This window comes from Mustela putorius, unplaced genomic scaffold, assembly GCF_011764305.1.
Source record: "Mustela putorius furo isolate JIRA1106 unplaced genomic scaffold, ASM1176430v1.1 tig00000056_pilon_pilon_pilon, whole genome shotgun sequence".
Taxonomy (NCBI): domain Eukaryota; kingdom Metazoa; phylum Chordata; class Mammalia; order Carnivora; family Mustelidae; genus Mustela; species Mustela putorius.
The window spans coordinates 8,285,903-8,299,337 of record NW_025421263.1 but is presented as its reverse complement, the minus strand read 5'-3'; the positions used below and the strand labels follow the sequence as shown (position 1 = coordinate 8,299,337).

The following is a 13,435-nucleotide window of genomic DNA, read 5'->3' as shown; positions in this document are numbered from 1 at the left end:
ACCAAGAGGCTCTGAGCATTCAGGAAAATGGATGGTAAGGCAAGAAGCTCTAAGAGATTCTTCAGAACGACAGACTTCCAGAGGAGATGGCAAATCCTCTCTCCTTTGGTCTTTTTCTTTCGCTTTTCCCCAGGGCTGGCCCTTTGTAATGGGAAATCAGGACTTAGTATTCTAATTTAGGGATGTTGGAACCTAGATAAGGATCTCAATGGGGAAAGAGAATGAAGGAGGATCAGTTATGATACAGGGGTGAATTCATCAACAAGGTTCTTAGATTAGTATCTATCTTGGGAGGTAGTTTCCTGAGCCTCCACAGCTGCACATCTGTTGGAGGAGGCAGAGTCCGGAAACTTCTTAGAATACTGGCTGATGGCTCAGGTCCCTAACTTTCTCGAGCCACACAGCTAAAAATCGAGGGAAACAGACAAATCTCAACTATCTGAAAACTAATGGACTTGTTTCTAGATCTTTCGAATTTGAGAACCAACCAATTTGTTCCAATTTCAGGCAACCAAAACCTGAGATTATGGATATGCAAGGAAAATACAGTCGTGGTTCTATTGCCTGGCATATGGGAGATTATGAGAACACCAATGAGAGAAATTCAAGAAGATCTGTCCTTGTCAGGCAGAGCACAACGGTATTGCCAAGAGCTTCCAGATCACCTAAGTTGCCCAAGGTGCCAAGAAAGGAGGAGGTACCATCATTTGCTTTTCTGAATCATCACAGAAAATGTTGAATTATTTTAAGATGAATTAGAGAAAGATAGTTAGTAGTACTACTACTAATAACCAGTTTTATAACTCCTTGTAACCTACCAGAACATTTTGGAATTAATATTGGATTTCCACAGTAACGTCCGTACTTTGGGTAGGCGGGTATTATTCCCACTTTATAGGTGAAAAAAACAAGAGGTTGTAGAGTTCAGTCCTTACAACTACTTCTTTGTCATATGAGTGAACCTGAAGAGAATGGCCATCTCCTTGATTTGCAAAAGCTGAGAAAGATCTCAGTGTGTAAAATGGAGGTAAATCTATAGCCATGTCAAAACTCTTGCTGGTTAGCAAGGTAAGACTGGTTAGCAGAGTAAGTGTATAGTTGTTCAAGTGTTTCCCACTGCTATCTATGAAATCTTAATTAAGCAGGTTGCATAATTTCCCTGGGTGGCTTTTTATTTTTTTAATTTTTAATTTTTTAAAAAAGTGCATTTGATTTTCCACTCCATACTTTTAATGAGGGTTTTTTTTTTTTTAAAGATAATTTATTTATTTGAGAGAAGAAGAAATCACAAGTGGGGAGGGAAGGGCAGAAGCAGACTCTTGGCTCAGCAGGAAGCCGGATGCAGGGCTTTGGGTTTGATTCCAGGACCTTGGATCGAAACCTGAGCCTAAGGCAAGATGCTTAACCAAATGAGCCACACAGATGCCCCCCGTTATAGGGTTTTTTATAAGTAAAACGAATAGTATTTGCACTAAATATCTGATAAAGTGATCATGAGAGTCAAGGAAAGAATGAATAAATATATGTGAATCAGCAACAATTAGCATAACCCCACAACAAAATGCACTTTGTAGTCATTCTATATGGAGTTGTATGAAACTTAGTATGAAACTAAGTTTCATGATAGAAAGGGAAAGGGATAGCTTGGAATAATTCAGACCTTCTTAATTCCTACATGAGAGCGTCTCCTTGCTCCATCCAAGAATCTTGCCAACTCCCTAGAATACTGTTTGCCCTCTGTCACTAGAGATCTGATTCATTAGCAATTAATTATATCTATTTGAAACATTCTGTGAGGGAGCCATGGAAGTCCTCCTTGGTAGGTCCTGACCCCAGAGACACTTTGTATTAAAAAAAGGGGGGTGCAGTTCAGCGGCTAACATTCCTCTGTGGTCTGATTTTGGGCTGGGTCCAAATGAAATGATTTATTGCAATGGGTGTGCAGGAGGCTTGGGCTAGTTACTCTCCATCACTGTACTAATTTTGTGTAAAGCTATCACAAATTCAAAAATCCCAAAGGCCTCCTTCTATCATTCACTAAATCCAATTGAGATATTTTTGTGCATTAAAAAAAAATCTGTAAAAGGACTTTGATTTCGGAATGATTTCAAATTTATAGAAGAGTTGCAAGAACAGTACAAAGTGAACTTTGAAGAGTCCATTGTTTATTTGCTTTAATGCTTTCTTTCTAAATGTGTATGTGTGCATATATACACATAAACACACGCACATATTTGTTTTTCCAAATCATTTAAGGTTTAGTTGCAGACATGATTCTTCTTTAACCCTAAACATTTCAGAGTGTATTCCTTTTTTTTTTTTTTCAGAGTGTATTCCTAAGAACAAAGATGTTCTCTTATATAACTGCAGTACAATAAGATCCACAGTTTAACACTGAAACAGTATTATTATCTATAGTTCATAATAAAATTTTAGTAATTGACCCAATAATGTCCTTTGTATTTTCTTCTCATCCAGGAGCCAATCTAGATTTTATACATTACGTCTTCATGTCTCTTCAGTCTCCTTCAATTTAGAACAGTTCCTCAGTCTGGGTCTTTTGTAACACTGACATCTTTAAACAGTACAGACCAGTTCTGTAGAATATCTCTTAATTTGGGTTTATCTGATGTTTTTCTCCCAAGTAGGTTCAGGTTATATGTTTTTGGCAGGAATCTCAGCTAAGTCACATCATGTCATTCTCAATGCGTCACATCAAAGAGGCACCTGATGTCAGTTTAACTCATTGTTGGGAAGCTTAATTGAGCACCTGGTCACATCTTTTCCCTTCCAGAGATCGACAAAATACTATTTTACCCCCAAATAATCTCTCTTTTTATAAACTAGGCTTTCTTCTAAATTTCTAGATACATGTTAGAAGCTTGTTCCCTAAGTCCATTTCTTGGACCAGCCCACAGGATTTTTGTGAATGATACTTCAATATGTACTCAAGCCTGCCCCTCTCTAATAGAAGTCCTCTTCAGGAAAAATAACGTGAAGCAAGTGTTCTTATATGTTCCAAAGCAAAGAAGGAACACAATGTGTGTAAAGCCTCCAACATACTGCTTTACCCTGGCCCGCAACGAGTGGCTGCCATGACTATAACACTGTACATAGTGGGGATGTCAGCACATTTTCCTCTTACGCTGAAGGAATCCAAGCCACGCATGGGCAGCAGCCTCAATAGAGAAGATTAAATAACTGTCAATGGTATTGGGGGCTTGATGGAAATCCTTCTTCTCATGAAGGTAGATGGTTGAAAATGGGGATATTTCATATTCACATTCTTGAGTTTGTACCTTTACTTATAACTCTAAGTTTGGAGCCTAATTACAATGTTTCTAAAAGTGCAATTTATGATATTTAACAGTATATATCATTCATGTATTCATTTATCCAAAATGAAATGCTCTCAAAATTGGGCACATTTCTAAACTGCTTCTACTATATTTCCCCAATTTTTTATTTTTTTAATTTTAAGTTCTATCTGATAGTATATGTTACTTTCCCTTCTTGACTTTTGGTTCAATTTTTTCCTCACATAAATAATAGCTACTTATGTGTTGTCAAATGTATGTTACATACACTTTTAACACCATCTACTCCTATCTCATTTCTTGGCTTGCAGATGTTCTCACTGCCTGCTTGTCATTTCAATACGGGGACACAATCTCAGTGATGGGTACTTCCTCTCCCTCATCCATTCACTCACATCGAATCCAAAGGCAATAATTCTCAAATTTAAAAATGCATATCAATCGCTTAGGAGTCGAATGAAGGCACAGATCCTGAATCAGTTGGGCTGGGAATCTGCATTTCCATGGAACTCCCAGGAAAAGCAGCTGTTGTTAGTCCAGACCCTGAGTGGCAAGGTGCTTGAGAATTTGATACTGAATTGCAGTTTGAGCTATGAACAGGAGGAGCTTGGACCAAAGGGAAGGGGGAGATAAGGAAGGACGGACAGCTGGGCAAAGGTAACACTAATGTAGTGTCTTTGGTTTAATCCCGCTGAATAATATCATGCAAAGAACAGTATCTGGTGAGGAGGCTGGGAAAGAGGAACCAGCTGGGGCATTTGAGCGTCCAGTGCCAAGGAACTTGGATTTTACAGGGCTGGCTTTCAAACAGAAGTTGATAGTGTTAAGCTTTCATTCTGGAGGGGTTCAGACATCAGCCTGGAAGATTGATCAGACCTGTTTGATATGACAGGGAGACGAGTTTTGAGGCATTTTGGTAACTCAGTTGAGAAATGAGGAATTAAAAGAAGGCAAGAGAAAGGAGAAAAGATGACTCATTTGAGACGCAGAGAAAGTAGACTCGACAGCTCTTTCTCTGGGAACAGAAGTAGAGGCCAAACTGCACTGCAGAGTTTGTGAGCCATCGGGGCGGTGAGGGGAGGGGAGGCAGGGGGCAGCAAGTAGAAAATGAGTAGGAAGCAAAGAAGTGAGGGCCCAATAACCTCTCCAGAAAACACAGTTGTCGAAGGGAAGAGAGATTTGGAATCACGATGAGGCAGGGAGACACAGGGCAAAACATGGGAGAATTTCTGTCTATACTTAGAATAGAAAAGTCTGTAGATTGAGCACTTACAGATGAGAAAAAGGAACAACAACCGATGTCTTGAGGTCCCCAGAAAGCAGAGGGAGATGTACAGCTCTTGGAATTAACATACAATGGCAGGGACTAATCTTTTACAGGAAGGGGGCATTTTTCTCCCACTCTGAAGGAGTGTCATCTCCTTTCTTGTCATCCCAGAGGGTTATTTCTCACTCATGCTTTTCCTGTTCTCCCACATCTCCTTTGCCCCACATATCCAGAGACTATTGTGACTTGCCTGTCAGCCAGTCAGACAGGAATCGGTGCCGTGTTAGAGATCTTCGCTTCCAAGTCTACTACTTACAGTCGGGTATGACAATATTCTGACTACCCAACTCCTTTTGGGGGGACATCCTATACATCATCTGACTGCAGCTGAAGTACCGGTTATCAGTCAAGGTCCTCCCAAGAAATAGAACCAAAAAGATGGAGAGACAGACAGACAGACTGATTGATTTTAAGGACTCACGATTTTGGAGTCTCGCAGATGCAAAATCTTCAGGGTAGGCCAACAGGCTGGAGAGTGACGTTGCAGCTCAAGCCCAAAGGCAGTCCACAGGTAGAATTCCCTCTTCCTTAGCGACATCAACCCCTTAAATCCTTCAAGTGTCTGGGTGAGGCCCACCCACATAATGGTGGGTAATCTGCTTTACTCCAAATCTACTCAGTTAAATGTGAATATCGCGGATCCCCACGGCGGCCCTCAGGGGACAAAGGCGGGCGGGGGCTCTGGAGGCGGACGACCCCACCACCACCCCCATCGCCCCCAGTTTCCTGGCCCAAGGCAGGAGAGCTGGGGTTGTGGGGCGGGACGCAGTCTGCCATAGGGAGCTGCAGGATGAGAGCAGTCCTCAGGTTTCAAGAAAACCTTGGGGCCAGAGTTGCACATCGGCCACCAGAGCATTCCTCGCAGGCCCCCAGGCAGAGCGCGACCTGGGGCCCTGGAGCAAACTAGGGCGGGGGCGGGAACGCCTGACTGTGCGTGGGTCTCTGCGCGATCCACCTGCCTTCCCGCCTTGCGTCACGGAGCCCCTCCCCCTCTCCCTGGCTTCTCTATTTCTTTCCTCGGTTGGTTCTGCGCCAGGCCTGAGGTTAGCCGTGAGGACTGTGAGCCTGGCCCCGCGCTGGCCCTCAGCCTACTGGACTCCTCAGGTCTGTGCCCCCTGCGGGGAGAGAACCCTGCCCGCACAGCAGGCGAGCCAGAGGCATGGCGCTGCAGGCTTCGCGGTATCCATTTGGATCCTCAGGACGCTAGAGCAGCTTGAAGCTATTATAACCCTGACTTCACAGCTGTGATAACCGAGACCAGAGAGGCTGAGAAATTCTTCCAGTGTGTCCCACAGCTAGTAGGCAGCCCATCTGCGACCTTCACCCTGTCCAAAGACACCACCTGTGCCTGGCGCACAAGCCTTGCTAACTGATGGGAGTCTACCAGAACGGAGCCTTAAGAACAGGAGTAGACCTTGGAGGGGAGAAGGGTTGCTGGTCGGACACAGGGGTCTGCAGGAGAGAGGCCTGTAACTCGATGGTTTTGCTGAAGGCAGATAATATATGGGCCCGGCCTGACCCTGCTGTGGCTCTTGGCTGTGTGACTCTCCCGGGCTTTCCCTCCCTCCTGTGGGTCAGGGGATGATTGCTCTTTTCACTTGTTCTTGGGGGGAAGCACAGTGTTTAGCAGGACTCTAAAGTGACTTTCCTGACGGGTTAGCTCTGAAGCCCTCTGTGGCTATCAATGCCCAGCAGGAGTCGGTCCTCAAGTAGCAAACACTCTGGAGAAACAGCATTTTTGTCAATCACTTCCCTGAACCTTCATCTCACTGAAAACCAGGTCCTGATTAAACCTAACATGGCCTGGGGTGGGGGTGGGGGAATGCCTGGGGGCTCAGTAGGTTAAGTGTCTGCCTTCAGTTCAGGTCTTGATCTCCGGGTCCTGGGATGGAACCCCTTGTTAGGCTCCCTGCTCAGCTGGGAGTCTGCTGCTTCCTGTCCCTCTGCTACTCCCCCTGCTTGTGCTCTCTCCTTTCTCTGTCAAACAAAATCTTTAGGAAAAATTAAAAAAAAAAACCTAACATGGGGCCCATTTTGAGCAACCTCCTTTCCCACTCCCCCCCCCCCCCGGAGGTGCCCCTCTGTCTTCCAACCTGGTTTTGAGTTCCTCTGTAGCTGCCACAGGCACTGATGTTATTATAGGTGCTTTGTCTGTAACCCTACACCCCCCCCACCCCAGGAAGACACCCCCTCAGCTACCAGGAAGACCCCACTTGGACTGCTTTTTCCACCTCTGTCCTGTGCATTTCAACCAGTGCCTAGCATCTAAATATTTGTTGAATGCTAAGGGAGCGGATAAGGATTAAAGGAGGTGATGTATCAATCAAGCTTAAAAAATTAAAAAAATATATTAATCACATCTAAAAAATATCCTCACAGCAACTTCCACATTCATGTTCGATCCGAATATCTGGGTACCGTGCCCTGACCAAGTTGACATGTAAACTGAAATATCACGGTACCTATCTCATTCAAGTGTGAGTTTAATCCTCATGTATGAAGCTCCTGACAAAACTGTCCCTGCACCACAGAACCAAAAAGCAATGTGGTGTGTGTGTGTGTTTAAGTTCTTTATTAATGCAATACTTTTAAAGTTGCTTGAGGGAATATGGAAAACACTTTTGAAATTTTCATTTAATCCAAAAGGAGTTGGAAATACCGAAGGTTACTTCTTCCTATAGTCTTTGAGATGACATAATTCAGTATGGCATTATATATGTTTCAAAAGTTCTACTTAAAAGCATTTTTTTTTCCTGAGACTATATATATGGATGATCTCATCCTTTACATAGCAAATATTATATAATGTCCTTACTTTCCTAAAATAAAATTCATAAGTAATATAACCTCCTTACACACATAATTTATAATAAATCAACATAATGCCCTAGATGTACTATTTATAAAATAACATTAAAATATATTTTAATAAGGAGACATTGAAACACTAGCTTAGAATAGAAAATATAATGAAGCAGGCAGAGGCTTGCATCTATATGTAGTCTCCACCAATGCTACAAGCAAAGATGGATATACAAATGACTCAAATTCATTAATACAGTAGCTGTTGTTAATGTCGTTTTCCAAGTTTATGTTAATTCTTGTAAAAACCCTGAATCTTATTACAAAGTAAAACCTTCCCTCAATTTATACAACGGTGGCATTCCTGGAAAATTCAGCATATATCAAAATCATGTGAAAAACACATTTGGCTTTTATGTAAAGCAGAATTAAATTCTTAGCTTAGATAATTATATACAGCTTTTTCACCCACATGAATGCCCAGCAGAACATTTAAAAGTCATGCAGGAGGGGGGACAATTCCTCACTCTGTGGGGGTGTCCCATACATTCCAAGACATTTCTCTTACCATCCTCAGCCCCCATCCTCTATGTGCCAGTGACTCTCACCCACCCTTATGCTAACCAAGAATGTCCCTATACTTCCAAGACAACCCTGCTGAAAATCACTGACATATATAACTACTCATTTCAGCATGAATTAATGGAAATGAGACCTCTTAAGTTTTTAAGAGCTAAGATTAAATGAAACAAGTCACATGCAGTACTGAGAAGATCTTCAAGATAAATTCAAAAGGTTTATTGCACCAAATGCCACAGAAAAATGGATCAAAATAATACAAGAACAAATTTTAAGAAAAAATTTCTATACATTGACATTGATATTTACCTGATCAAAAATATAAAGTCCTATCAATTTGTCTTCTGGAGCGTCAATAATAACAAATCCCAGAATTTTCCCTTTTTAAACACCACTTAAATTTAAACATATTGCAATCTTGCTCCGAAGATATATGGTCACCAAAATTTTGACATTTAAAAATTAACACTCAGAGGGGGCTGCTTGATTTAGGTAAATATTATATTAAAATATCCCTTCCCCCACAGCACAATAAAAAACAAATGGTTCACATTTACCAAGAGAAGCTAAAGAATTTTTCAATTTAATGGTGAAAGTATGCATCAACAAAATACTTTCAAAAGTACATATTAGTGGGAAAATCCAGACATTTAAAAGAATTTTAGGGTCACTTTATATTCTTTATTTTTATGTACAACCAACTCTAATGAATAACCTAAAAAGCTACAGACTAAATTTTTTATAAAATCTCAGGACCTAATTATAAGAGCCTAAACAACAGTTTAGTATCACTTAGCAAGCGGGGACTTTCCTCCCTCCAAAAAAGTTACTTTTGAAAAATATGGTAAGTTTAAAAAGTTGTGATGTGTAAACGGCAGTTCCATGGGATGTGAAAAGATTATAGTTACTTTTATTAAAAAACAGCACACTTCAGAAAAATGGATTGAAGCCTGTACAAAAAGCTATTTAACACTGATAAAAATAAAATACTTTGGAATTATGCACAAGTATGGAAGCTACATTTTAAATTTTCATTGTCATGTTTAAACATACACAATTATCTTTACATTCATATCACTCGTCAATCTATTAAAAATAAAACTGCAACATGCTAGAAAGAGGTCCATCACAGTAACATTTACACACTTCTGCTCTGTCATGCCTCACTAGCTTGCTTAAAAAAGCAAGATGCTACAAAAGTTACACTCAACAGGTAAGACTTAAAAGTTGAAGAAACCCTAAAGGTGGAATCCTGTCAACTGAGGTAGTTTTCTCTTTTCGTTTTGTTTTGTTTTGTTTTCATTTTAATTTTCTTCTTGAGGTGGGCACTGGGAGAAGGCGGGATCCCTTTCTTGCCTCTTGGGCTACAACAGAATGAAGCCACCGGGTGGTGTGTGTGGGTGTATTTGAACGCAATTCCATGAGATTTTTTTTTTTTTTCTTTTCCACTTTCAGGAAGAGGTTGAATTTTAAGACAAAACTTGAGTGTTATTTAAAGGAGGATTATAAAAGAGCAGCAACATTCCTGGTCTGTTTTTGTAGGCAACAGATGTGAGGATTAGGTTCTGACTAGAATCCTGAGTGTCACTGAGACAACCCCCACATGTGACCCACCTGTAGTTTTCCAATAGATGTTTTCCGAGAGAGAGTTTTAGAACAGTAGATTAAGAGGCAAATTAAATTTTCTCAGGCTTTGAGAGGACTGGGCTAAATTTTTATGTGTGGAGTTTAGAATTAGCCATTTAAACCCAATTTCCCCTACATGGGTCTAATTTTTAACATGCCGCTATGCATACACATTTTGAATGAAACTAGTTTTGTTTCTAGTTATTTTCTATGAATCCCTGGAAAATGGTGAATGAGGGAAAGTGCTCAAAACATGTAAACAAGGAAAGGGGAAAGAGAGATGAGGGGAATGGTCTACACCGGTACAGATGGGAATGCTGTAACATCAGCTATCATAATTTATTCACACATAATGAGAAACAAATGATGAGGGAGCCGAGCCAGAGGTGAGGTTCATTCTCTGTGTCCCACACCAGCAAGCAGTGATGTCACGGAGCTGGAGACTTAAAAACCCCAAACTCAGATGTTAGAGGAAATAAGATAAACATAAAAAGGACAGAAAACTTCAATCCTGTAAAAGAAAGGCGTAAAATAAAAAGCAAAGATCTTAAGAGCCTTAATGCACCCACCTACAGTTCACATCATAGAGAGAGAGAGAGAGAGAGAGAAGGGAAGGCAGCAGTTCTGACCTTTTCCTTAAGAATTATTACACCTATTTTTCTCCATTGGTACTGCTTCTATACTCTTTCAAACAATTAACTTGCATGTGTAAAAGAATAGACATTTATGGAACTTGGGTGTTCAGAATCTGAATTTTATCAAATAAAAAATCTGAAGTCATTCTAACCCCTAAAAGGGACGTTACTTCATAATCTTAGGTACAAAAGGGTACACGAGAAGGACCGGAATTAATTTCTACGACAGTGAAAGGAAATCAGAGCCTGGTTATAATCAATTGTACTCAAGATCTGTGAGGGGCTAACAATGTTCTGATGTGTGAGATTAGCGCCGGTCTTTTCACAATCCAGTTTTGAAAAGTCTTTTCCCTTACCCTGGACGTCAGTACGTGGTCTGACATGGCCAGGGTTCATGGCCAGTAAACCAAGTAAAGTTTCTTTCACATTAAGGTTTCTGAAAAACGGAACCATGCTAATAAACAATCTATCATTTCGGCAGATTTTATCACGGGTGAGTTAATTTCTGGAGAGGTGTTTTGCAAAGGACTTATGGGTTAGAAGGCACAGAGATGATAATGTAACAACAGATCATTTATGGATTGTTGGTAGATGTACAAACCAATTTCTTTCATTAGCCGTCCTGAACTGTTGCAGGTTCACTTCCTGCTAGGCCCGCTGTGCCTCTGAAAGTACCAACAGTCGTTTGTATTAACTATTGTGGAAGAAAGTGGCTTCGGCTGGAAGAATTTAGCAAGAGAAACACTCTTGAGCTTATAGAAATAACTTTGGTAAATGGCCTCTCTTAAAAAGGCTGCTGAAAGCTCTAAAGTATGAGGCTAAAACATATGGTATCAGACTGTGCACTCTGCTGCTCTGAACTACATCTTGATAAGATTAAGATGCTACATTGGTTCCTGGGTTTATTGCACCAACAGTCCGTCTCTAACCTACCTGTGGCTGCATCTGCAACAAGGTAAACTCCAAGATGTGGAAAGAGTGGGTCCCTAAAGCACCCTCTGCCCAACAGTCGATCCTCTTTCCTGTTTTCTGCCAGGCAGTAATGTCTACAGCCACCGGAGCGGAAGATGGCACAATGCGGCTTGCTTGCTTTCACCTTCTGTAAGAAGCAAACTCTGCCCTGGAATCCCTTGCTCTGACTGTCTTCTTAGGACAGCAAATGAAGCTTCCATTTGCTTCATTTGCAAAATGAAGCTTCCATTTTGGAGAGCTCATGCTTAAATTCTGAAATGTTGTCCTACTGGAATGGTATGTCCACTGGTTCCCTTGTCATTCTGCCCAAACACACAAGGTGATCTGTACCAGCAGCTTAGTGTTTACTGTAGTGTTTGTTTCCTCCTACCAAAAAGGTCACTCTCTCTGTTGATTCGTGGGTAACAAAAGGCCAAACAGTATTCACGAAAAACACAAATGATATAACGTCAAGTAAACCTAAGTCGTCCAACGAAGCATCCGCTTGAAAGCAAGAAAACAAAACAAAACAAAGGGGTGGAATGACTGTTTCTGTTTGCTCTTCTCATGCTTTTGACGTCACAGAGAGCTTACTCCTTTCACCTTCGGTTGAGAATCTGATTTTTTTTTCTTCCAAGGAAGAACTGTCCTGAGCTTTAGCTTATAAGAGTATTTGCGCAACGTAAGGAGAATGAGTACTGGCAATAGCAGTCAACAGAGGCAGGTCATTGGATTCAATCCTGAATAGTGAAAAAAGAAAAGAATATTAAAATAGCATGATTTTACAGCAAAGTATTACTGCTAGGTACCAAGCTTGCCAGATCCTTGCTTAAAACTATGACAAAGAGGTGGAAAGATGCCGAAACTATTCTTTTAACACAATCTCCCAGTGACCACTCACTGCCTGACGATGCAGAGAAGGATGCAGGTGTGCGGTGTGCGGTGGGTGTGTGTGTGTGTTGGGGGGGGTACACAAAGCTGCTCTTCGCACAGCTGGAGTCACCCAGATGAAGCCCAGAGCGTTTCTATATTCCTCGACAACATCACTGCATTGTACTCTAATGTCTTCTCCAGTATCTCCTCGTTCTCCCAGTCAGCACTCTGGAACACGGACTGAAATTCTGCACCTAGGCTAGACTCAGGCTTAGGAAAATGATGAAAATGAGAGTTTTTTCTATAAACTTGGGAATTTGTTCAACAGGTTAGACAATTTAGATCCTCACTAAGCATCTGAGCTACAAGATTCTGAGAGCAAAGTGACACTAACAGATAGTCAAGAGAATCATAACATCAAAGGGATGCAGCTTGGGCTACCTCTCTTACAGCAGAGGCGGATACAGCGTGGTCACTGGCTCAACGCTGCCAAATGTCCTGAAAAAAATGAGGACTGCCTCAGTCCGTGAAATATGTCCTATTTTTTTCCCCTTGAATTCCAAAAATGAAAAATCAAAAATAAAATTTAAAAAGGTAGCTGGCATTACTTCATGGAACTTTCGATGCTTTCTCCAGTAAGCTGCCTACAGATCTCCTTTCAGGGTAGATAAAGAAGTTCTTTAGTACCTTTTGTGCTGCTGGTTCTGCCTAGGAGAGGAAGGGGCAAAAGCGAGGCTGGGTGTGACCCTCACTAATGTACCAAGAGGACCGAGAGACCACGAAGGTATATAAATCCTTAGGATCCTTCTAACAGTGTTGATGGACACCTGCCAGTCAGGGGCAATGGAAAACTGGTGAGGCAGGACTCAAGGCTGAGGCTGGTAGAGATGTGAGCAACAACTAACAACAACAGCAACAAATACACATTGCAAGTTAACTGCAAAAGCAAATGCCTCAAAAGGGAAAAACACTTTTTTGAATAAAGTATGGGAAAAAAAATGTATGACAGGAAATGCCAAGAGCCAAACAATGCAGTAAGTCATATCCTGGGTGTGAAATATGAAAAGTCTGACAAGAATGCAAAGGCCCGAGTCTTGAAATAATATTTTGATTAGCAGGCTTGATAAAGAATTTCAAGGTTGACACTATATACACAATGTTTTCTTAGGGGAGTCATCATCACAGGGAAGGGGGTCAATTCCCCATGGGCACAATGTCTTTTTGTTAGTTCTCTGTTGAAACATTAAGCAGAGAGTAACAAGTCAGAATTTCTTCTCTGAGAGAAGGTATGGCCAAACCCCGACCCTCTGGAAGATGACCTACAC

General features: G+C 41.3%; 2 protein-coding genes across 8 annotated transcripts in view; one reads left to right on the top strand and one right to left on the bottom strand.

The window, feature by feature from the left end:
* The window catches only part of CUNH4orf45 (chromosome unknown C4orf45 homolog), a 98,179-nt gene that overhangs the window by 81,745 nt on the left and 2,999 nt on the right, over positions 1-13,435 (top strand). The window contains exons 4-5 of one of the 2 annotated variants that reach the window (XM_004777322.3): positions 508-697; positions 2,328-2,442. In XM_004777322.3, coding sequence (XP_004777379.1) covers positions 508-697; positions 2,328-2,378 — 241 coding nt within the window. In that variant the 3' untranslated portion in view covers positions 2,379-2,442. Of the gene's footprint in view, positions 1-507; positions 698-2,327; positions 2,443-13,435 lie in introns of those variants that run through there. The other variant, XM_013048286.2, reaches the window with a different exon arrangement.
* FNIP2 (folliculin interacting protein 2) overlaps positions 8,223-13,435 on the bottom strand; it is a 135,160-nt gene continuing 129,947 nt past the window's right edge. For all 6 annotated transcript variants that reach the window (XM_045087001.1, XM_045087116.1, XM_045087088.1 and 3 more), the window contains one exon: positions 8,223-11,977. In XM_045087001.1, the coding sequence (XP_044942936.1) occupies positions 11,899-11,977 (79 nt within the window). In that variant the 3' untranslated portion in view covers positions 8,223-11,898. The remainder of the gene's footprint in view (positions 11,978-13,435) is intronic.